The sequence below is a fragment of the Triticum aestivum genome, chromosome 1D (genome assembly GCF_018294505.1).
Source record: "Triticum aestivum cultivar Chinese Spring chromosome 1D, IWGSC CS RefSeq v2.1, whole genome shotgun sequence".
In the NCBI taxonomy this organism is placed as follows: domain Eukaryota; kingdom Viridiplantae; phylum Streptophyta; class Magnoliopsida; order Poales; family Poaceae; genus Triticum; species Triticum aestivum.
This window is the reverse complement of record NC_057796.1, coordinates 473733398-473759570: the sequence shown is the minus strand read 5'-3', so window position 1 is coordinate 473759570 and position 26173 is coordinate 473733398. Positions and strand designations below refer to the sequence as shown.

Below are 26173 nucleotides of genomic sequence, written 5' to 3'. Positions count from 1 at the left end.
TTTTCTAATTGGTGAGGGTGCGCGGGATTGTTATGGTTTTATTGCCCTGTTGCTTTAGATTGATTTGAAAATTGTTGACCAAGTCAAAATCATGAACCAAATTCAATATTGAATTTCTCATTTGAATAAGAGAGGTCCAAAATTATAGAGCATTCTCAATTAAAAGAATTGAGTGAGAGATTGTTGACTTGGTCAAAATCAGTGAGCCAATTTCAAATTGATGACCTCAATTTAATGAGAGGCCTCCAACTCTAGGGAGCTTAGTGATATAGTAGATTTGTTGTCTTCTTGCTTCATCTCCAATTATTTTGTAACTCAAGCCACCTCATTTGGACCCATTGCAATTTAGCCGATATAACTAAGATATCAGGTAATGAGCTTTATCCTCCACAACTCATAATACTATCAGAATGTATCTCTATCATTATATACATGTTGTGGCCATTGTGGGGAAATTTTGATTAAGGAAAAAATAAACAACCAAATGTAATGCTGAAATGGTCTTTCATGAGAATATCTAAAATCTAATTATAATATTGTTGCTGAAAATTTATTTTGTCGTGCATCCTCGTAGAAAGAAGCATTATAAAGACCATGACAACAATTGCTAGTACTGCTTTAGGGGGGAATTTCTTTTGTGCTGCATCCTCGTAAAAAGGGCATTCTAAAGACCATGCTAACAATTAGTACTGCTGGTCACAACAAGAAGTCAACATAAACACCTACATGGCCCTAAAATTGATCCAATATGTTGCCTCCATTTGACATGTAACACGATGGCTCTAAAATCTAAGTTTATGGAGCGTCAAATTCTAAAAAAATGAGACCAACCCAAAAGCTAACCCTTGTTGGCATTTTTTTTATAGGAGAAACTCCGCGAGCACCGTGCGTCTATGCCGGGACTCGAACTCGAGTGGGCTGGCAGCAACCTCAGCTGCCCAGCCAACGGGTCGACGCCCCGTCCTCTGGAGCGTCAAATTTTGAATGTGGATAGCCGGAGTAGGCTTCTGACACATGCTCTAGAACCGCCTGAAGAGGGTTTCGGGGACGGGTCTGGAGTGTCGGAGTCCGACGATGGCGGACGTCCGGACTCCTCTAGAGCTCCATTGATTGCGAATGGGTCCGTGGGATTTCAAACGTTCAGACCGATTTAACCTGGTTTGATGATTGTCATTGGGTGGCTAATAGTGTTCGGGCGCCTCAATCCAAACGTTTGTGGGTGCTTTGATGATCCACGTTGAAGGCGCGCTTAGGAGGTTTAGTGGTTTAAAGCTTTTGATCCATGTGCAAGGCAGGTGGCGCGTGGTACGCTGAAGCTTAACGTGGTGGCCTGTAAAGCTGGACGAACTGACCATTTGTCTGAGGCTTTCGGTGCCGAACTCCATGCAGGATGTGGATCTCGCAGAGACGGGCTGGGGACCATTAGAATATGCATCGAGATAGACAGGCTCCCAGCTTTTGCAGATGGCATCTACTCCCACCGTTTCTAAATATAAGTCTTTGTAGAGATTCCATTAGATGAACTACATATAGAGCAAAATGAATGAATCTACACTTAAAATGCATCTATATACATATGTGATTCATAATGAAAGCTTTACAAAGACTTATATTTAGAAACGGAGGAAGTACAAGAGTACTCAAGATATGCCATTGCCATGGGCCTCAAGGATGATTTGGATGTGCAGACGAGACTCTGGTCTTTTAGGCTAACTCCACCGCACGATCCAAATCGACCCCAAATCGTCCGTTTGTGTCCGTTTGGGGTAAAACGAATAAACCGAATGACCCAACGCATGAGAGCATACGGATGTTTTGTCCTGTCTGTGTCCGCTTTTGCCCTATTTCCAGACCAAAGTTGCTCCCGGTTTGGGGCCAAAGCGGACGTCTTCGCGTCCTCGTCGTCCGTTTGTGTCCGCCCTCGACCCCACCTGTCACTCTCTCTTTTGCTGCTGTTGCGACTGCTCGCCGTCTTGCTTGCCTGCGGCGCCAATGCCGGCTCACTGGAGGGCGACATCGCCGCGCTTGCGGACTTCCGGCTCGCCGCGGATCGCTCCGGCGCGCTGGCCACCTGGAACGCGTCCGCCAGCCCGTCCCCTTGCGGCGGCACGACGGCCTGGCCCGACGCGCTCGGCCTGTCCGGCGCCGACGCGCTCCCGGCGCTGGCCCGGCTCGACGGCCTCCGCATGCTCAGCCTCAAGGGGAACCGGCTCTCCGGCGCCGTCCCGGACCTCTCGCCGCTCCAAGGGCTCAAGCTGCTCTTCCTCTCGCGCAACGCGCTCTCTGGCGCCATCCCGCCCTCGCTGGGCAAGCTCTACCGGCTGTACCGCCTCCTCTCGTCCAACGACCTGTCCGGCGTCATGCGGAGATGCTCGGCAAGGGCGGCTGCGGCACGGCAAGGGAGAGTTCGAGCTGGAGGAGCTGTTGTGCGCGTCCGCGGAGAGGAGCTGCTTCACGGCCACCGCATTCGAGCTGGAGGAGCTGCTGCGCGCGTCCGCGGAGAGGAGCTGCTTCACGGCCACCGCGTTCGAGCTGGAGGAGCTGCTGCGCGCGTCCGCGGAGATGCTCGGCAAGGGCGGCTGCGGCACGGCGTACGGCAGCGTCGTGGCCGTGAAGCGCTCAGCGACGCGGCCCCTGTCCGCGGCGGCGTGCATGAGCACGAGCACGAGCGGCCGCGGCGGCGTCAAGTTCTCTATGCCTGCTACCTGTTCGAAGAAATGACGAGGACGGACAGCTGGTGAAATAGGGTGAAATTGGGGTAGCAGCGTTGGCTGCAGTGAGTTTGTCCGGCCTCTGTCCGGCGTTTGTTCTTCCTATTTCCATCCCATACGGACAAAATCCGGACAAAACGGTTATAAAATTAGGGTCGTGCGGTGGAGTTGGCCTTACCCGCCAACGGTGCAGCTCACACGCCTCTTGCGAAGCTTGGGGTACAATTGTAAGAGCACGGACCATGCGCTCTTTGTATGATCTTTTTGTCCGTTTAAGTCAGCCGGTCGTTCCTTGTCCGTCCTCTTTTGTGTTTGGATTGACCTTGCGTCCAACGCGCAACGCGGACTCATTTTAGCCCTCACGGCCGGCATGCTGTGTTTTTCATACATAATTCAGACAAAATGCAAAACATTTTACATAGTTTCACAACCAAACAAATATGTCACACTTCACAAGCTAAATAAATATATCATAATTTACAAGTTAAATAAAACTAAATTGTCTCAAATAAAATTTTAAAAAGACAGATTTATTGGTTGCCAACGTGAACCCACGTATGTTCAACCAAATCATTTTGCAGCTGAATGTCAGTTTCCCCATCAAGCATTTGATGATGAAATTAGGTGAACTGTACGCTCCGACGTTGAAATGGCCGCTGCGACGTTGCGATTCAACGTCGGAGTGTGCCTCGGGATCAAGCCCCGGAACAACGGCCGCTGCCTACTAAGGTGATTATGGACGATCAACACAGCAGTCACCATCTCCTCGTCGTCGGGTGAAGAATCATCCGAGTCGCAAATGAAATTATGGAAAAAGAACTCGTCGGCGGAGTCCATTTGTACCTTGCGGGCAAACCGTCAAACAGTGTGCGGGCGTCGTCGAAGAAGCAGGCCGGCGAAGAGCCGCGCGCCTCCCTTGGACCAGGTAGCTGAACTGGCAGCGTCAGACGAGCGTGGCTTCGTCGTCAAAGGAGCTGGCCGGGGGTGCCGGGGTGAGGTGGTGCTGACGGCGACGTTGGGGGAAGTTGCGGTGGCCCGGCAGCGAGGCGGTGGTGGCGGCGACGTTGGAAGGTGGCGTGCTGCAGGGTGGTATGCTGGCGATTGGGTGGGGCCGGCCGGGTGCTTGCTGTTGATGGGAGGAAGAGAATGACCTTTGTGCCATGGACTGCCCCCCCCCCCCCCCCCCTCGTATCCCGCCTCGACGCAAATGATGCCCAAATTTGGGCATGAAATGGGTCACCTAATGGATGAAAAGTGAAGGCACGTTTATTTGGATCTTATTTGGATCGGAGGCGTTGGGCTGACTTTTGTGTCCGTCTTGACCCAAAATGAACCGGTGAAATGGGGTTGACGCGTTAGAGTCGCTACCACACTGATGATGAATTACGGACCTTCCGTGGGGGGAGCAGAGTGTGCATCATCATCTGCAAAATACTTGCTCTTTATGACTGTATCAAAATATATATAATAGCGTCGAAAAACATCTTATATTTCGATACAGAGTGAGTACATAGTAGGATACGAGTATCAAAACTGGGGTTGACCGGAACGGAATACAACACCGGTCTCAAAAGCAGAGCAAAAGCAAAAGCAATGGAGAATGTTGGATTGTGTGCTGCCTCGTGCCCTTCCCACCGCGCATGGTGGAAAATTCTCCCTCCGTCCACCCATCCAAGAGGAAGAAGAAGAAGGAGAGAGGAAGGAGCAGAGCAAATAGAAAAATGGCGGACAATTCAAGCCAGCAACCACGGGCCCTCGCTGGCTGGCTGTCTGCCTACTAGACGTCGCACGACGGCACCACCCGTGACCCGCCCCGCCCCGACACAAGCCGCCGCTTGCGCCGGCACAGCGCAGCCATGCCCTCCTCCCGCCACCTCCAGGCCCAGCCACCACCCACCCCCCCTCCCCCTCCCCCACCCCTCCACGCCGCCAGCAACCACCGCCACCTCCTCCTCGCAGCCACCGCCACCGCCGCCACGGCAGGGCTGCTCCTGCTCCTCCTCCTCACGCTCCTCCTGGCGCTCCACCTCCGCCGCCGGCGCCGTCGCCCCACGCTGCCCTTCTCCCCGCCCGCGCGCCCGCTGCGCCGCTACTCCCGCCGCGCGCTGAGCCGCGCCACCGGTGGCTTCCACCCGTCCCGCCTCCTCGGCCGCGGCGCCGCCTCCCCCGTCTACCTCGCCACCTTCCCCGACGCCTCCCTCGCCGCCGTCAAGACCTGCTCCTCGCCGCACGAGCTCCACGTGCTCGCCTCCCTCCCGCCCGACTCCCCGCGCCTCGTGTCCCTCCTCGGGTACGCCGGCTCCGGCGCCGACGGCCGGCCCCTGCTGCTCGTCTTCGAGTACCTGCCGCAGGGGTCCCTCCAGGCCGCGCTCTTCGGGGACGGCCGCTGCCTCGACTGGGCGCAGCGGCGAGGAGTCGTCCGCGACGTGGCGCGCGCGCTCGCGTTCCTCCACGCCGAGTGCCAGCCGCCGGTCGTGCACGGGGACCTCAAGCCCAGCAACGTCCTCCTCGACGCCGACTTCCGCGCCAAGGTCGCGGACTTTGGCCTCGCGCGCTTCAAGACTCCCGACGCCGTCGTTGACACTGGACCCGTCGCCGGCGGGGACGACTTCATGAGCCAAGAACTCGGCGAGGCATGCGACCTGGACCTCTCGACCGCTGCCTCCGCCAAGGATGACCCCGGTCCGCCGGCTAGAGCGCCGGGAAATGAGTGGTGGATGAAGGTGAAGCAGGATGACAGCGGCGAGCTCGACCCACGGGACTACGTGGCCGAGTGGATCGGCAGCCAAATCTGCCCGGAGAGGAACCCGGATTGGGCCGACGACGGCGACCTCAAGAACTCACCCTCCGTCGCCGACGAGGACAATAAGAACGCGGGTAATGCCGACAGCAGCGCCAGCAAAGGAGCCGCAGGCGACAAGAAGGAGGCGACCCAGATGCGGGAGTGGTGGAAGGAAGAGTTCTTCGAGGAGATGAGCAAGAAAGCCGGCGGCACCGTCGTCAAGCAGCGCAAGGGCGGCGCCGGCAAGCCGTGGCTGCGGTCGAGCAGCGTGAACACCAGCAATGTCAACGGGGACGGCAACGCCAAACGGAGCGCCCTGGAGGACATGAGCTTCCGGAGGAGCCGGAAGAGGAGCCGGCGGCGCGGCCAGTCCGCGGGCAGCGGCGACGTGCACCACAGCGGCGACCTGTTCAGCCGGGATCTGAGCACGACGACGAGCATGCGCGGCACGGTGTGCTACGTGGCGCCGGAGGGCGACCCGTTGGAGAAGGCTGACGTGTACAGCTTCGGCGTGCTGGTGCTGGTCATCCTGTCGGGCCGGCGGCCGCTCCACATCCTCTCGTCGCCGATGAAGCTGGAGAAGGCCAACCTGGTGAGCTGGTGCCGGCAGCTCGCGCGCGCCGGCAACGTGCTGGAGCTCATGGACGAGCGGCTGGAGGGCGCCTACGACAGGGGCCAGGCCACGCTCTGCGCGCAGCTCGCGCTCATGTGCCTGCAGCGGCAGCCGGAGCACCGGCCGGACAGCACGGACATTGTCAAGATCCTCGCCGGCGAGATGGAGCTGCCGCCGGCGCCCGTGGAGTTCTCGCCGTCGCCCCAACTCCGGCGGCCGTTCCCGCGGTCGTCGCACCGGGCGCAGCAGGACGCCACTGGGTGACGATGGTAACTTTACTCCCTACGAGGTCACTAATTATGCAAGGAGATTTGGGGTGATTTGATTGTTCTTGCACATAATTTAGGGGCAATTCATTCCTGGCTTAATTCCGTAACAAGGGAATTCTTTGTAGCAATTTGATCTTGCTTCTTGCAAGATGCAAGAACACATTTGACAATAGTTCTAAAAGATTGGTAGTAGGAGTACATTGGATTGGATGTCTTGACAATGTACTGTATCTGACTTGGTTAGAGTTATCCCTAATCTCTATCAAAGAGGAGTTGTTTTATGTCAGGAAAAGAATCAATAACAGTAGTACTTTAGTGTTTGAATTGAAGTCTGGTCTCTATCAATCAATCACTTAAGAGACGGAGACATAAACCAGCCGAGCAATCAAGTGGATTGGATATTTTATCGAGGGGTTTAGCCAGCAATACGTGGGCATCATCATCATCGGTGCGAGTAATGCTACACTTACAAACGATTTACAAGGTTTTACAAAAAGGATTAATTTAATTGGTTAATAGGTGGGGAGGCGGCCCACCCCCTGAAAATCAGAGGGGAGGGGGCAAGTTTATGATTGGTTAGTAGTAGATAGAAAGAATCCTAGTCAGTGTGTAATTGCGTGTAACTCTTTGTATATTTAGCTGCATCATTCAGACCCACCAGATGGCATAGAAAAGGAAGCGCATCGCGTACTCTCTTGGTGCTAAAAATACCAAACAAATGGCCAACTATGATTCGTCTCTATCTCTCTTGATCAGAAAATGACTTCTATCCAGACGGTCAGCTGCAAACATTGGATCAAAGAGGAAGATTGGATTGGATTTGTTTCTCTTGATTTGGACCGAGTTTTTTTTTCAGTTCAGACCTGGTGCTGTCAATTTAATTAGAGTTGAGAATTAGAGTAGAGTTCATACGTGAAGCTTCAGTTTCGAAACTGTGTGCTCATGCACGCGAGAAGTTTCAGCATGCTCATACTGACCGGCACACATCTTTTTTTTTTCTACTTGACGGGAGTGACCGGCACATATCGTTGCTATCTTGGTGACATAGTTGGTTGGTGTTTCCCTCTTCGATCTTTCCTTTTGGTAAAGTTTATGCTTAATTTTCTCAGAACCTCGAAAAATTAGCACAAGTAGGCTGTGTGAAGTCAAAAGAATCTTCTTCTCGGTACCAACTCTGACCCCTTCCGTTCTTCCTCCCCTGAAAATTAAAGGCAAAAATGCATTTTTGGTACTCAAAATTAAAATCAAAACTAATTATTTCCTTCCTCCATCCATATTCATACACATTTGCTCATGAAAGAATACCCGGTTCTTTCCATTTATTAATTCAATTTCTATAACGAGTGGCAAGCGTAATATTCCAATGCTTTTGAAAGGAGCTTATTATGCAACATACATAATTGATTTTGCTGCAAAATTAACGTCTTGTGTCATAGATAATTTTTACTTCATAGATGCAAGAGAATAGGAGAACAGTAGCCTCACAAGCAGTCGATTTGGTCTGATTCAGGTCCCCAATTAGATATAACCGCACTTTTTGAATAAGAAAAACATGTTTTCTTCCACAGATGTTTGGTGGAAACATCACATATCATATTCCTTAAATATATTTTATTGAAACGGTTTCTTTCATATTATGAAATGAACATCTTACATCATAAATGATTTTTAAAGGCTGGAAAATTAATGTCTTACGTCATAGATTTTTTTTACCTCATAGATGCGAGAGAATAGGAGAACAGCGCCTCACCGGCAGTTGATTTGGTCGCTAATCAGATAGAAATAGAACCCTCTCTTGCTGAATAAAAAAAGTGTTTTTTCCACATGTTTAGTGGAAAGGAAAAACGCCATATTCCTTTCATATTTTTTTTTGAAACGGATTCTTTCGTATTATGAACTAAACGGCGTTGGTATGGACATAGAGTTTAGACGGCCTTTTTGCAGTTGACACTCCAGGCTTCAACTCATAGACTCCAAAAGTGCAAAACTTAGCCTCCAAAGCCTTTAACATAGGCTTTCCCCCCCGAAAAAAAATTAGCCTTTAATCTCCAACATCGGTAGTTTATTGTTTACAGGTGGTGTCGGCGATTAGTATGATGACTTGTGAACTCAAAGTGCTTCCATGTGTACATCGCAAAAAAAAGTGCTTCCATGTGTAGTGTGGTCTGTGGTGCGGCGGGGCACCACTCTACCATTTCGTGGCTGTCATCAACAACGTCAGTCTACCTCCGGCATGACCGCATGAGAGTGATGACAGCGCATATCGGCGGATCGATTTGGCGGCGGCAGTGGTCGTTCAGTGGTGCATGGATCTTGGTGTAATTTTTATTATGATTTGGTGCTATCATATTTCTGATGAACTTTTAGAATAGACCTGAGTCTTTTTTTCGCAAGAAAAGAAGAATAAAAGCTCTCTTTCAACAGGAAGTTATTACGTAAAAGGGGAAAAAAATCTTTATGCTACGAAGGATGCGATAAATTCATAACCACCTTTTCTTATTCTAGCAGACAAAATTAATCTATATGTTGTTCAATAGAGTAGCTCGTGTAACACTGCGCCAATGCATTTTAAATGAGTTGATACTCGCTTATCATAATGGGTCTTATTGCAAACCAATGTCCTACTTCACAGATTCGAGAGAACAGAAAAACAGTAGCCTAGTAGCCTGACAGACAGCCGATTCAGGTGCCTAATCGAATAAAACACTCTCTTGATGAATAAGAAAAAAAACATTTTCCCTCACATGTTTAGGAGAAAGATCACACGTAACATTCCTTACATATTCTGAACTGAACGTCGTTGGTGTGAATAAAATCCAACAATAATGTCCTATTTTTTCGCTGTGCTACAAAGATGTGATAACATTGCGCCAATGCATTTTAAATGAGTTGAATACTTGGTTAACATAATGGGTCTTATTGCAAATCAGTGTCAACCGATTCAGGCGCCTAATCAGATAGAACACTCTATTGATGAATAAACAGAAAAAACAATTTTTTTTCCATTTGATGTTTGGCGGAAAGATCACACGCAACATTCATTTCAAAGTCTGAACTGAACAGCGTTGGCATGAACATAATCCATTAATACGGGTAGGAGCGCACCTGAGTTCAGATGTCCTATTTTGCAGTTCATAGCCCATGCTTCAACTCATGGACTCCAAAAATGCAAAACTTGGCCTAAAAAACCATAAATCTGCAGCATCGGTAGATTATTGTTGGCAAATGGTGTTGGTGATTAGTGTGGTGACTTGTGCACTCCATCCATGTGTAGTGTGGTGCGGCAGTGTGGCACTGCCCTACCATTTCCCTGCCAGCGCCAGCCCACATGACTTTTCCAGCTCGTAGTGCTGCCCATCTCCACTATTTTATGGCCTCCCTTTGGTCGGATTAGGCTGTGAAATGTCCCTGCCATGCACTAGACAAATCTCTCGGTTTGGTGAGGCAATAATCCTTTATTATTGTCTACCAATTATTCTACCGGTTGCTCTGTCTGCAAGATATCAGTATATCATCAGCTCTTCGAGATGATGTCCATCTCCCGTATTTGATTGACCAGCTCCTCTGTAGTTGGCGCTGCTCGGACCGTGGTCAGCGGGGTGTACACGACGGTGGGCCAAAATGCATGCTGCAGCGAGAGAAGGAACATCGTAGGGTGCCCACGCTACCTCTCCCCTTCAATACACTTGAGATCTGCGCCCACAACAGGCCATTTGCAATGAGAAATCACCGCAATCATCTTCCCGCTGCAGGACAAATGCGCTGTGCTTGCGGGACCCGCCAGCGGTCGCGTGCACAAAGTTCTTCCTCCACTATATTTGGTTTTAGTTTGGGCATCTTGACGCAGAACTTTAGAGCATCTCTAGTAGACCCCTCGTATCGCGGACCCTTATATCACTTTTACAATTCACGGAAAACCGGTTTCACGGGCTAGCGTGGGCGGCGGCCAAACAGACCTCATATAATCAACCTGTAAAAAAGAATATTCTCTAAATATACCTCTTCCTCTTCCGCATGGCAGTTTGAAATCGACCGCTGACCGACGTGCGGACGAGGAAGACACAGCCAGAACAGAGGCCGGCGGACAAACGGACAAGGGAGACACGGGACACCCACGACGCGCGGGCGGCGGCCGGGCGCGCGCGGCCGGACTCCTCAGTTCGGTTCGTCGTAGCTAGCTAGCTTGCTCGCATCGATTCAGCTAGCTAGCGCGGCCGGGGCGGACGGGCCGCGGGCGCGGCGGCCGAGCGGCGGCGGTGCGGTCACTGCAGGCGGCGAGCTTCAAGGCGTTGGCGGGAGCTGAGATTCCTCAACTGCCAACGTTGACCGCTATTCAGGGCCCTGGCAAAATTGCCTTCAAAACTGAAGATTTGAGGGTCTCGGGTTTGTGTTCATAGGACCCTGTAAAAACTTTTAAGGTCGGACAATTTTAAGGGGTCTGTTCGGGTCCGTTTTTTCGACTGAAACTGTAAAAAGCGGTTATTTTACGGGTTTGACCACTTATATGAGATTTGCTAGAGATGCTCTTAGAACATCCTCACACTGAGATGTCCTGACCTAGTTTGTCATCCAACTCCAACGTGGATCTCTACTTATCAACAGACACGTCCGAATGTTTTTTTTGAAAACCGGACGCAAACCAGAGGGAGGTTTTGTGGTTGTCTGTACCGTTGCCAGGTACGCATCTGACACCTGGGTCCCACCCAAAAACACCTCCCTTGCCAACGCCCTCGCCCGCGTGACCGCACTTCTACTCCACACGCCTCATTCATGCCAGTTTAGAGAGCACACAACCGGTCACTGGAGCCAGCATTGAACGACGCATCATCTGTATCATTTACTAGTCATGTCTGTTTAATGCCGGAGAGATGAGGAAGCTAGGCCATGCATTTGCATCCTCTTTTTTAACCATAAAACCCATGTGGTATTATCTATAAATTAGACTGAAATTAACATTTTTTAGTGGAGACTGAAATTAACATTGGAATCAAGTAGTAGACTAATTAATAGTCTAGCTTATATTTAAGATAACAGAGTAGGCGACATTACTATTTGAAGAAGCAAAGATTATTATAGAGCAACAATATTTTTTTATTTACACATGACAATCCCAAATAGAGAGGAAAACAAGTCCTCCCGCCGATCCATATTAATTGACGCTGCTTTAGTACTTTATTAGTACATATATCTCATGGATCATCACCAGACTGAAGCAGATCATCCGTCCAAAGCATCATTTAGATAATACATGTTGATAAATGACTCTTCAAATAACTCCTCAGCTGACTCTTCATGGTTAGGAAGAAGGTCATGTTTGCATGGAGTGTAAATGAACGATTCTTGTATGGTTGCCTCTTGAGAACGACGACATCTTGTTGGAGACATTATTGATCCCAAGTACCGCAGCTCACAAGTATCCAAATAGTAAGCAAATCCATCACAACTGTTGATACCCAAAACGGCAATATCTTTGAATGGATGGTACCCCAACAAGTCTATGTGTGTGTAGATATAATAATATCTTTGACCTTCCCTTGCTTTACCTTCTTGCTCTTCTGAATCATGGACGCTGCCACCAATAAATTCCCATTCGCAATCTCCTCTGATGCATGGCTTGTTGGCCTTTTCTCCTTCATAGTACTGTCTATGGTAGTGTCGTTGAATACAAGGCACAAGGTTGGAGTGATGCTTTAACACCCACTCGGGCATTGGACATGATGCTTCGAGCAGTACCCATACTTGGATTTGACACTGATAAATAGTGGTGTAGTAGACTCCCTCTTCGGATTTCCCGAGATATACTCTAGGCTTGCTACTATCCATATAGTACCACTACTAGAAAAAAAGCTGTTAGTGGCGCACCAGTTTTTGCTATTAATGGTGGCGCACCTCTAGTGCGCCATTAGTATCTCAGATAATAGTGGCGCACCACATAGTGCGCCATTACTATCTGACTTAGTGGTGCGCCATTACAAAAAATTTTAGAAATTTTTTTTTCAATTTTTTTTAGAAATTTTTTCTTAATCTTGGGTCAATATGCTTAATCTCAAGTCAAATCGCACTCCATGGTCAAAATCACCCATCCTCACACTACTCCAGCCCGAGCACGCTTAACTTCTCAGTTCTATCCAACCCCAGCACCAGCTCACTTAACAGGCACTTGTTGATATATGTATCATATCAATCCTATTAAACCTTGTTGATGTCTAGGACTTTGTTCATGTTCATGAGTGTGATGAAATTTTGAAAAAATATTTCAAACTTCCCGGTCATATTACGTATCATATTTTGAACATTTTTTCCAAAAAAAGAATTCGAAACCAATTTTTTTTTGTTACTAGTGGCGCACCTAGCAAATGGTGCGCCATTACTAAGTTTGAATTTTTTCTATTTTTCCCCCTCTAGATCTTAAAAGCCCCGTATCTTTTATTCTGTTAGGTTTTTGGGGATTCTAAAAATCTTCAACGGGGTTCCACGCAACTCATCAGCAGCAATGATCAGCAGCAGTCTCTCCATCATGCAGGTCCATCCTGAGCAAGATCAAAAGGACAACAATGATTAGTAAGTAGTATTAGTAGTACCAAGACAGGAAACAAAATTTGATTCCAGGATGACCAAACAAACTGTCACAAAAGAAATGGTTCAGCTATGAAGAACATTTACTCTCTAGCTGCTATATACTCCCTCCGTCCGGAAATACTTGTCGGAAAAATGGATACAAATGGATGTATCTAGAACTAAAATACACCTACATACATCCATTCCTTGGACAAGTATTTCTGGACGGAGGGAGTACATGTTATCATTCACTAGGAGATCTTGTATATTAATGAAAGGAAGGTGTACATAACTAGGAGCAGAGTTATACTTTGTATATAGGAATCGATGATGATACTGATACTGGGATCACAAAAGCAATGCTGTGTATGATTTAAGAAGATTTACTCTCTAGTCTCCTAGCTGTCCCCAAACAGAGTTATACATTTTGTCCTTGACTGTGAGATCTTGTGTGAATCAAGAATATATTTTGTGTCCATATTTAGGCAGGAGTAGTAACTTTGTAAATATGATTTACTGATAATGATACTGATACTGTGATCACAAAAGTGATGCTGTGCATGATGAATAAGATTTACTCTCTAGTTAGCTCTAACGGAGTAATATTTTCTATCCTTGAACAGGAGAAATTGTATGGAACTAGAAATCAAAACTATACTTTCTGCGCAAAATTACAGGCAGTAATGTTGTAAACAGGAATTAACAATGATGCTGACACTGTGGTCAGAAAAGAAGATATTCCTGAATCCTATGATTTGTCAACCCCAAAAATTGCATCGTCAGATAGGTAGTGAGAGGTGTGATGCCCAATTGGTCACATCACAGACTAGAGAGAGCATTTTGCTTGCTAGGGAAAGAGGGAAGATATGTACTGTAGAGAGAGCACAAAGATTCATGGATAGGGAAGAGAGGGAAGTGATGAAGGACCTTTACATTGAACCATTCAACCTATCCCCGGGAATTGAAAAACGAAACAAAGCAAATAGACGATTTTGTTTGCAAGAAGATGCCTAAACAAAAATAAATAAACCAAAGTAAAGGAAAACCCCAAGGTTGAGAAAGACCACGAAATTGCAGTATATTTCAACCTCCAGAAAACGAAAAGAAAATGGGTGTGCATACCATTTCTTTGCAAGCAGTAGCATCATTTGAGGAACTACAAAAATTTACTCAGATAAGAACCAGACAATTAATTACCTTGGATCGAAGTGAGCTCCTGCGGATTTGACAGGATTTGCCGCGGAGAGGAGGATGGGAGAACGAATGGCCGCGGGAGGAGGAGTGGAGGCGGCCCCGGCGGCACTTGTTAAAGTGTGCCGTCTTGCTCCGATAGCACCGCGCCCTGACACCACAGTGCCACTCTCAGCACGCATCTGCAGCACAGTGCGGACGCAACCGTGCGGACGAGGCGGTGCGGGTGCGAGCTGAGGAGTGGCGGGATGGACATGAGGCCAAGAGCCATCCCGGCAATGAGAACCGGGTCGCCGGGGAAGAGCCACGCGACGAGGAGCACTGGGCCGCCTCCCAGTGCAGCTCCTAGGCTTCCGGCGACGCATTTCCCGGCCACGTTGCGGAAAGAGCCGCCGAGGTGAATCGGCGCAGCAAAACACTCTAGTATGGCCAGGAAGAACGCCCCACGGGGCGTCGCGGCGTGCCGGACCATTAAATTTCATGTTAACATCCTTCAAGTAGCGCTCCACTACTTTGGGATGTCCTAAACATGTATTAAAAAAATATAGTTCGTGATGGGAAGGGGGCCAATGCCCCCCTCCCCCAGCCAGCACATTTTTTTGTCCAATTTAGCTATATGTAAGTATGTGATGGGAAGCGGGCCAATGCTTTAACACCCACTCGGGCATTGGAGATGATGCTTCGAGCAGTACCCATACTTGGAATTGACACTGATAAATAGTGGTGTAGTAGACTCCCTCTTCGGATTTCTCGAGATATACTCTAGGCTTGCTGCTATCCATAGAGTACCCATGACTAGTAGGCATCATCGTTATTTCTGGGATTTTGATGACTAGATAAGTCTTCTTGTCCAATGAAAGCCTAAGCATATTATGAAAAATTGTTTATGAACAATGTGTATGGAGGGATAAAAATAGTCATGAACTAATTGTGCTACTGATCGATTTACTTTGTGAGAAGACCGCTGCAACAATGAAGGTAGAGTGCTCCACGCCAGCACACGGCACCACGGCGCTTCGGATCTCCTAGTTGACCCGACACCATGGTGATCGCAGTAGCATCTCCTTCCCGGATAAAAGGCCACTCCTCCCACTGGTCGGTTTTCGACGAGTACACTGGTATCATGTATGTAGATGGTGGGGTGTTACCCTTGCCCGTATTTCGGAAGATGAACACGTCGTAGTGCAGAGACACGACGGGATCAAAGACGAGGTACGCGGCGCTGGACCAACGAGAGGGCATCGGCGGAAGCTCCGCCCACCGGCATGTCGCGGGGTTGCACACGTATATCTTTAGACCGTTCATGTAGAGTAGGAGGCCGTTGCGGTGGTCGAGGATGGTCTCCCTTTGGTAGCCGCGGCACAGGTGGTGCATGAAGTCGAGCGCGCAGGCGTCGAGGGCGACGCTGGGGTTCACCGTCGGCCCGCGGGAGAAGAGGTAGGGGCGGTCGTGGCGGATGCTGGAGAAGTTGACGAAGATGCCACGCATGGGACGCGGCAGGAGGGGCGCCACGGCCAGCAGCAACCCTGCAGCATCAACGGCATCGCGCCACCCCTTGCAGACGGCCCGGCACGCCGCGATTCCCCGCGGCGGGAGGCGGTGGAGGATGTCAGCGAGCAGCTCATCCGGGAGATCCATGGCCCGAGTCTTTCTGTGTCGGCTTCCTCTAGGATTTGAGTATTTGACGGCTACGGCGGCGAACGTGTTGCATAGAGTCAGAAGTCAGAACTCCTTTCCGGTGATCCTAAAAAAAAAAGAACTCCTTTCCGGTTTGGCTGGCAAGGCTTCCAAAACCTACCATCAATCAGGCCTGGCCCAATAGCACGTACGGCTACGAGCACTCGGATACAAATGTCTAATTGCTGTCGATACTCGATATTACCATAGTCCATACATACATGATAGAAAAACAACACTCTCGTCAGCATCGTCAAAAGAAAATGCAACACTTCCAACCAACGTCCAAAATAGAATTTGTTCTGTATTACATCTCGCGAGATACAACCATGTACTCCCTTCGTTTTTATTTACTCTGCATATTAGAATTGACTGAAGTCAAACTTCGTAAAGTTTGACCAAGTTTATAGAAAATAATATAAAAATTTACCATAATAAATGTACATGATGTGAAGGTACATTCAATAATAAATCTAATGGTATTGATTTGTTATTGCATACGTTCATAGTTTTTTTTATAAACTTTGTCAAAGTTTACAAAGCTTGACTTTGACCAAAACTAATATGTGGACTAAATAAACACGGAGGGAATACGATGAACACCGTCTTCTTGTGCTGTGTTCAACAATGCACCGGCTAGGTGTCAATCGACTGAATTCTAATTTGGGTCAGTCACTTTTTCCTCGCAAAGGGATATACGTCACATAGGCTCTGCTAGTTGCTTCACTTAGCTAGCTACTCCCTCCGTTCGGAATTACTTGTCTCGGAATTGGATGTATCTAGAACTAAAATACGTCTAGATACATCCATTTCTACGACAAGTAATTCCGAACAGAGGGAGTAGATAGGAGTAAACTACTCCCTCCGTCCCATAATATAAGAGCGTTTTTTACACACTAGTGTAAAAAACGCTCTTATATTATGGGACGGAGGGAGGTAGTATAGTAGAACAAACTAATGTATTGAGCGGTAGATACAGAACAACGTGCACATGTATGCATCCGCCATTACGACCCATGCATTGCATTTCGCATGCATGCACTGTCCGTGTCACTGTACATCGGCGCATGCACATGTATGTAGCTAGGAGTACGTTATTTAACAATGCATTAGTTTAACATTTTAAGAATAAAGAAAATGAAATAAACAATAGAACAAAAATAAAATAATGAATATTTTAAAGAAGAATGATTAGTGACTTTGGTATTATCATTAAGAAGAGAAAACATAAACAAAGATAAGAAGACAAACAGTGACAAATATCGTATACAATTTACACAAAAAATTATGATTTTCAATATTATGCAGGAATAAGCATATAATAGTAGAATTGTCACAAAAATGAAGGTTTTAGAAGAAGGAATGCATTATTGGCATTGACATTACCCTTAAATAAAACATAAAATAAAAACAAAAATAATGAAGTTTTCTAACAAAGAATGAATTAGCGGCATTGTTATTGCCCCTAAAAAAGAAATAAAATGAAACAGAAACTATGGAAAATCAAAATAAGAAAGTTTCGTAAGTAAGAATCAATTAGTGGCACCGATATTACCCTTTAAAACAAGGAAAAAAAATCAAATTATGAACTTTTCAAAGAAAGAAATAAAAGAAAACAAAATCAAAAGAATAAAGTTTTCTAACAAAGAATGAACTGGCATTGATACTACCCTTCAAGAAGAACAAAATGAGAACAAAATCTAAAACAAACAATGAATTTTTTGGCACACAATATACAAAAATTGTGCTCTTTTAAAATATGCAAGAATAAGCATACAATAGTGTAAATTTTGCAAAGATGAAACTTCATAAAAAGGAATTAATTACCAGCATTGCTATTACCCACAAGGAAGAAGACAAAAATGAAATAGAAACAAAAAATAACAATAAGAAATTTTTCTACGGAAAAATAAAGTGACATTGATATTACCCTTCAAGAAGAAAGACCATGAAAAAAACCGAAACCAAACAATAAATTTTTTTGCTCATAATTTAGAATTTTTTTTTTTATGATAAGCAATAATAAGCATATAGTAGCGAAATTTTCATGAAAATGAAGTTTTCTAAGAAGGAATGAATTAATGGCATTGGTTGTATCCTTCCAAAAGAAAGGAAATGAAATTAAACTAATTTTTTATAAGAATAATGAATTACCGCCGTTTCTATTACCCTTTAAAGAAAGAAAAATGAAATAAAAACTAAAACAAAATCAAATTTGAGATTTGCTAGATAGATTGATAAGACTACATGAGAACATGCATGCTGCATACATAGGCAAAAACACGAGAGACCGAATTTTTTTTGGGCCAATCGATTGCCCGAAAACAAATAATAACCAAATTTGCACATAATTTACACATAAATTGCGCATTTTTATAATATGCAATGATACACATATAATAGTCAAATTTTCACAAAAAGAAGTTTTCTAAGCAGGAATGTATTAGTGGCATTGATATTACCCTTAAAAAAGAAAGAAAAGAAAACCGCTAAACCAAATCAAAATAATAAAGTTTTCTATGAATGAATGAATTAGTGGAATTGGTACTACCCTTTCATAAAAGGAAAATGACATAAAAACTAAAACAAAATCAAAATAATGAAGTTTTCTATTAAATAATTAATTAATGTCATTGGTATTACCCTTTCAAAAGAAAGAAAATAAAAAACTAAATAAATCAAAATAATGAAGTTTACTAAGGAAGAATAAATACGGGGCATTGGTAGAACCCTTTCAAAAGAAACAAATGATTAAAAACTAAAATAAAATGAAAATAATCAAGTTTTTAAGGAAGACTGAATTTGTTGCATTGATATTACCTTTAAATAGGAAAATAATGATATAAACAACTTAAACAAAATAATGAAAAAGTTTGCACACAATTTACACATAAACTACGCTTTGTTATAATATGCAAGAGTAAACATTTAATAGTGCATTTCTTTGCAAAAATTGATGTTTTCTAAAGAAAGAATGAATTAGTTGCATTGGTATTTAATCCATGGTGTCTCTATTTCTCCGAATCAGAAAAATGAATGTATCGGTATTACCTTTAAGAAGAAAGAAAAGTAAAACAAATGGCAAAAATTGCACGCATTTGCATAAAATTTGTGCTTTTTTATAATGTACAAAAATAAGCACAAATAGCGAAATTTGAGAAAAAATATGTTCCCAAATAAGAATGAATTAGTGGTATTGGCATTACCCTTAAAGAAGAAAGAAAATTAAATAAAAGTTAAAATAATGAAGTTTGCTATGAAAAAAAATTAGTGTCATTGCTTTTCCTTGAAGAGGAGATGAACTGAAAAATTATACATCAAATACGTAATTTTTTGTAAACAATTTACACAGAAGTTGCGTAATATTTTAAATTTTCAAAAAAAAGGAAGTTTCCCGAAGAATGAATGTGGCATTGGTACTATCATTAAAAAGGAAATAAAATGAAACTAAAAATGTCAAAATACCAAAGTTTTCAAGAAAGAATGGATTAGTGGCTTCTGTATTACTCTTTAAGAAAAAAAAAGAACAAAAACTAGAAAAAAATCAAAATAATGTAGTTTTCTAAGAAAGAATGAACTATTGACATTTGTATTACCTCCTAAGAAGAAAGAAAATAAAATAAAAACTAAAACGAATTGAAAATAGTGAGGTTTTCTAAGGAAGAATAAATTAGTGTCATTAGTATTACCCTTTAAGAAGAAACAAAAAAGGATATAATAAATAAATAATAACAAAAAAACTTAAAATAACGAACAATGAATTAGTAGCATTACTGTTACCATTTTAAAAAGAAATATAATGATTTTTTTTACAAAACTTGCATACAACTTCGCTCTTAAGTTGCACTTTTTTTAGTACGCAAATAATAATCATATAATAGTGTAATTTTCGGACATATTGCAAAGTATTACATTACACTCGCCCAACATCCCAAAAAATATCAACAAAATAAAAATAAAACCAACTAACAAAGCAAAACAAAAAAATAGAAGCAAAAATATTTAAAAACATAAAAAAAGAAGGGGGAGAGAAGAGGGCTGGATCACCAAGTTAATTGGCTTCGCCCCAGAAGGAAATCGACTGACCCAAATAAGGAGTGGGTCAATAAAATAAACAAGCCCAGGCAACAAACAACACACGCCAGGAAAAAACGTAGCACGAATATGAAAGGGAAATCAACGAAGAAAAAATCGGCTGATCCAAATATAAAATTCAGTTGACTCGCATATAGCTAAAGTGGTTCAACAACTCTATGACTAGCTGGGCAACTACATTGACTATTTTTTCCTCACAGGAGGCAATCAAAAGAATTGAACATTAGCTTCCCCAGGCCCCGGTTGAAGAGTTCGAACTATCTAGAGGGTCCTCTTGATCGGTGATGCAATACTCATCGTGAACCGTCTAGAGACTTAGCTACTGTGACACCACACCGATCAACTCCTTGGTCACCGTTGTATTCTTCCCTTAATAGCAAAAGAAAATGCATGTGGTCAGAGATCTAGTAGTGTATGGCTTATTCATCATATGTGTTTGAAGAACAAAATTCTGAATGCCATAAAAAGGACAGTACCAAGGCAGTGCAAAAGTTTCACCCACCTTTGTTTACCTACTACTATACTTTGTTGCATTTTGAAGAATTGACTAAACTATTTTATTCTGAATATCGATCTACTATTTGATGTTAACACAAACACTATTTTTTTGTTGTGCGTACCGAATAATACAGGAAGTATCGTGCAACAAAGTTGTTGGGTACCAAGGGCATGTTCAGAGGAAGGAGCTCCTTAACCCTGATGGTTGGGTGACTAAGGCTTGACATGTAGATTAAACATTCAAGTGATGACAATGCTAATTGCCGTATAAGCAATGGTAGTCTCGCAGCTGTGTCAGGAATCACAAGTTAGCCCCATACTTGGAGCAGATGGTGTCGTGGTGGAGGGCAGATTCCACCACAACCTGGATCGATGACCTCTTCACGAAATTGTCCACACAGATGTTGTGCGCGTGACTGACTGATGCTGCCACCCCCGCCCATGGTTTGGACCAACCCATGGGAAGAGAAGAAAATTCGTGAAATAGATACTACTGCAACGATGCATAGTTCACCGTGGTGCACATTCTCCGGTACAATGGTGCTTCCAGGTAGGAGGAGTCTGCACTAGCTGCTGTTATATGGTTATACCAACACTACATATGATAACCTTCGCTTGCTGTTAGTTAGACATGACTTTTGATGCTTGTCCAAGCCATTTTACACATACTATAGAAATCCTATCTAGAGAGGGGACACGGCGCACTCTGGTCTTGATAATCTCACCATCCATTTCTCCGAGTCAGAAACAGGCAAATAAATTGGGAAACATTGCCTAGGGTATCAGATCGCGGGCCATGTCATTTAGTGCTCTGTAGCTAGCTGAATTTCTTTGCAGCATTAACCATGGCATGTGGCTGGTGATACTTGGTAGCTAGGACGTAATGAACATTTTTGTAATGTATATCGACCATTTTTTAGTATGTACTGAACCTTTTTCAAATATGCAATCAACTTTTCTTAATGTGCGGTGAACAAATTTTTAGTATACAATCAACTTTTTAAAAACTTATATTGAACATCTTTTAAAAATATTATATATTTTAATAAGGTTTTAAATATCTAGCTCCATAAAAAGCCTGGTTTATAGAGAAAAAACTACTAAAAGAAACGGAAGGAAACAAAAGACCAGTCGCGCCAGAGTAGCCGGCCATTTACCCTTTTTTGCTTTCAGGTTTTGCTTCCCTGGTTGATCACCAGGACTATTTTTTGCCTACTGCGAGAGCCATGGTATCATCGCCTCTGGTGTGAGGCTAGTGGGCTGGCCTAGTATTGTAGCTGCCTCTAGGGTGAGAATTTTTCTATGTGTTTTTCTTTATCAATTTTCACTGTTTTCATCAGTTTTCTTCAGTCTTTCCTTTTCGTTTTTTCTTCTGTTTTCTATGGTTTTCTTTGATTTTTAATTTTACTACTATTTTTTTAAGTTTTCTTTGTTTCTTTCTTTGGTTTTCACAAGTTATCTTCGGTTTTTTTTGACACATTTCAACCTTTTTCAATACACATTCTACATTGTTTTTATACACGTGTAACGTTTTTTTATACATGTTGAACAATTTTCAAATAGACGATGCACATTATTTGAAATACATGTTAAATATCCTTTTCCAAATACACGTTAAACATTTTTTTAAACTACACCATCATTTTTTACATTGTATAAACATTTTTCTAATGTATAAACAGACTTTTGAAATGTGTTTACATTTTTAAATGTCACACCTATTTTGTTATTTGCGAGAAACATTCTTTTGCATGCATGAATCGAGATATCATACTTGAAACGTTGGATTATCGGATGAAGTGGATGCATACATGTATGTCAAGTGGCATTTTCCTTGTGGTATAATGTGTTCCCATATGCTATATGTAGGTTATAGAACCTTTTCTAAATGCTATCTTCATTTTTTTCAGTTGCACGAACATTTTTCGACATTGTATAAACATTTTTCCGTATATTGTTGCATCACTATAAGAAAAGACACCATGGCATCGACTTATTACTACGTGCGGCAACGATGACGACATCCACAGAGGGGACAACGATGACCTCAACGTGACACAACGCATTCGACCTGTGGATCTTGGCAATGTATATAAACTAGATGTACAGCCAAACGGCGTGCATGGATGAAATATTTGTATACATGGGTGTCCCGATGTACCGTATAAAATATGGTGTACTTTTCAAACAAAAATATCAAAAAAAAATAGTGGTGTGCTACGTTGGATGGCATGCGGAAATTGCAAATGGTGCACAGACACCATGCCAGTTTCAAAAAGTACATTTTCTACGGCGTGAAAAAACTGAATTTTTTCGTGAACACTCATACACATGTACAGTATGTATGTGCAAAATTTCATAACAGTATACATTCACACGTAGCATATACAAAAAAGACAAATACATATTTCCAAAATGGGCTGATTTTTTGGTTGTTGGGCCCAATTTTTTTTTGTACAGTCTACGAATCACAATTTTTTCAAACAAATTTTCACCTCATCGTGCTAAACATATATAAATTCCCAAGAAATTTTCACCTCTTTGTGCTAAACATATATAAATTTCCACGAATTTTCTTTCAATTCTTCTAAAACTTTTAAATATGCTTTTTGATTTGTTTTTAATATCAGCTTTTTTTAGAGAAAAGGCATCGGCCGAGCCGGAGATAGGGCTCGAGCCTAGCCGGGCTTCACTCGAGCTCGGTCACCAAAAATCTGCACTCGGACGGCATGCCAATAGTATCGACTAGTGTTATTTTTCTTATTAACAAATAGTTACTAGTGATGTGCCAAATTGGAGGCCACACCCCTAGTATCAACTTGTGACATTTTTTTAAAATCAGCAATTTGCTACTGGTGGCGTATAAATTCACTTACATACCACTAATATTCTTATAACTTGCGGCGTGCGTAAAATGTGGCATATCACTAGTAAAACCAGGTTACTAGTGGTGTGTGAATGTCACACAACTAATAGACTTTCACACGTGCTGTATCACCCATATGTCACTAACCAGAGATCCCTTATTAGTGGCATGTCAAAAAGCTTATTAGTGACATGTTTGATCTCCAGCGACTCATGCAGGCCTATGTAGCTTTTCGGTGACTGCTTCCATATCAACGTGGTGGTTTTATGTGCCCTTCAAAATTCCATTTTTCTATCTAAAATATTAGAAAGAATGAACCCTGCTATCCAAATCCAATTTGCATCGATAAAATAAATCCAAGTTCCAGTATGAATAATTGCAAATTTGTGTGTGTACGAGATTAGAATAACTTCAAAATAACTGACATAATTTTGTATTTTTCCTGATCAGAAAAATACATGAGGGATAAGAAAAAAGCGTGGATTAGCTCGCGCAACCCAAGTTCCTTGGGAGGCAAGCTGGCAACCGCCCTTATTGAACCGAAGAAAAAGCAGCTGAAAAGTTTCATGGAGAGGAAGCACGTCGCTCGTTGCCTTCCCTGGAAAGCAATGGAAAAAAGCTCCGTGGGAGGCACGCAACCGCATATGCATGCTCCAAGCCGCGTCACTCACTCAACTCACCTTATATTTAACTATAAATAAAGATCGTCCACTCAACCAACAGCTTATGAGACCGCGGTCGATGGCGACCAAGGGATCATCACATCGCTCTCGCAGCAACCGCCGGCGCAGCAAGAGAGCGCGGCGGCCTTCCAGGGAAGCAGAGCCTACGCCGTCGGGTCCAACGGGCGTGCACCACATCCCCGACCACCTCCTCGAGCTCGTGCTCCTGCGCGTGGGCACGCCCCTCGCCCTACTCCGCGCCGCCTCCACGTGCAAGCGCTGGCGCCGCCTAATCTTCACGGACGATGCCCCGTTCCCGGACCACCGGTTCCGCCGCTCCCTCCGCGCGGCCCGCGTAGCCGGCCACTACCACGTCGACGGGAACAACCACATCTTCGTGCCGGACCCCTCAGCGGCCGATGGCCTCGATAGGCGCCACTTCTCCCTCGACTTCCTCCCGGCCGTCCCCCACGGCTCCCTGCCCTGGGAGCTCGCCGACAGCCGCGGTGGCCTCCTCCTCTTCTACAGGAGGGACGTTGTCTACTACCGGATGGGTCATGTGTGGGAAGGGGACCCCGAGTACCTCCACTTCCCTGACATGGTCGTCTGCGACCCGCTCAACCGGAGGTACCAGGGGATCCTCTACTGGGAGGAGATGTGGCCCTACCAGTGCCTTGGTCTGTTCCTGCTCGACGCCGCCGCCGCCGACGAGCCTGCTGCAGGTGGTAGCTCCATCGGCATGTCCAACTTTCGGGTGGTCGCCGTGGTCTACGAAAGCGATGTTTTCGAGGATGACCGTGGCGCCCCGCGCGCCTGCGTGTTCTCCTCCGGCGGCGACGGCGGCTGGCGGCAGGAGAGCACGGCCGGCGACGACGTCCCCATCCCAGAGTACCGTTCGATCAGTTTCGCAGGACGCGCACGTTCATCCTTCTTCTGGCGGATGGAGCACGAGGGTGCCGTGCTCGCTCTCGACGATGCCACCATCCAGTTCTCGCTCGTCACGTTCCCGTCTACTGTCGTGGGGACGCCGGAGGAATCTTCAGCCTTCTGGGCTATCGGCGGCGGCGACGGCGCGGCGCGCATTGTACGCGTGATGGCCAACAATGACCTCACGGTGTTTCAACAGCTCCAGAGCAGCGGCGAGTGGGTGGTGGAGAAGCTCGTGAGGCTGCCGGAGGCGACTAGCGGGTTGTCGGGGCGTGAGGAGACGTATTTCCAGCAACCAGCAAAGATTGTGGCGACGACTACGAGGCACGTCCTCGTGACGCCGCAGGAGGAGACCTGGATTTTCTCCGTCGACCTTGAGACGCTGGAGGTGGACCGGGCGCATGAGAGGAACCGGTATGCCGGTGCCGCGTACCCATTCGAGCTGCCATGGGCACCGGCCTTGCGAGTTGACCATCGCCGGCATCGTGGCAGGATGGATTTAACGATTTAATTGCCAGCGCAAAATAAATTAGAAACAATTTTGCTAATTCTCATCTTAATAGAAAATAGTTAAGTCTCAGCTAAGCCCCCATCTTTAGATCTAAGATATAACAAAATAGATAAAAACACAACAAAAACTACGAACAATACAGATGAAAAAGAGTGACAAATCAATGGTTTGCTTCATCAGTGTCTTTCAGAACCTGATCAACGGTGGAAGAAGAGCCATCCATGTCTCCACTTCTGTTCACCACCATTGCGGACGGTGGTCATGTTTTTTTTCATCTATGCATAAGAGCATCTAAAAACGGCCGCATAAAAATTCCGCGCCCAATAAACGTTATAGCGCGCCACTGTAGCACTTTTAATGCGTCGGGACCAACTTTGCTTTAGCAGACGCCCAAAAACGCGCGCCCAAAAAGCAGACAGTGCAAATTGTGAAGCACGCGCAATCCGGCGCCCCAATATGCTGCGCGCGATAGCGTTTTTCAGCGCGCGCCCAAAAACTTTTAGCGCTACAGCTTCTGCTGGAGCTGTCCGGCGCCAAAAAAACAAACTTTTAATGTTGCGGAGCTCTTTTTGGACGCCTGTTGGAGATGCTTTAAAGAACGTGATCAATTGCAAGGCAATGAGCTTGGTTATCATACTTTAGCACTCCGTTTGTCGAGCCCAACCCTGTATTGAGTACTGACTTATTACTCCGCGGGACTCGTAATGATGGTGAACGCCACCCGTGTCTCGTCTACACTTGGTGCATGCACAATCCCCAACACCCTTGCCGCCTAATCAAGATCTACCCGTGTCACAGTTCCTCCTCGCCGGT

General features: G+C 45.2%; 2 protein-coding genes across 2 annotated transcripts; both read left to right on the top strand.

Annotated features, from left to right (window-relative positions):
* The first annotated feature begins 4215 nt into the window (after window positions 1–4215).
* On the top strand, window positions 4216–6704 carry LOC123183145 (putative receptor-like protein kinase At1g80870). Its single transcript, XM_044595884.1, has one exon. The coding sequence runs from the start codon at window positions 4568–4570 to the stop codon at window positions 6368–6370; it is 1803 nt and encodes a 600-aa protein (XP_044451819.1). The 5' UTR covers window positions 4216–4567; the 3' UTR covers window positions 6371–6704.
* A 17282-nt stretch (window positions 6705–23986) lies between these two features.
* LOC123176798 (uncharacterized) lies at window positions 23987–25397 on the top strand. The gene has a single exon (XM_044590852.1). It carries the CDS (start codon window positions 23987–23989, stop codon window positions 25358–25360), a length of 1374 nt encoding a protein of 457 aa, XP_044446787.1. The 3' UTR covers window positions 25361–25397.
* The last annotated feature ends 776 nt before the right edge of the window (window positions 25398–26173 follow it).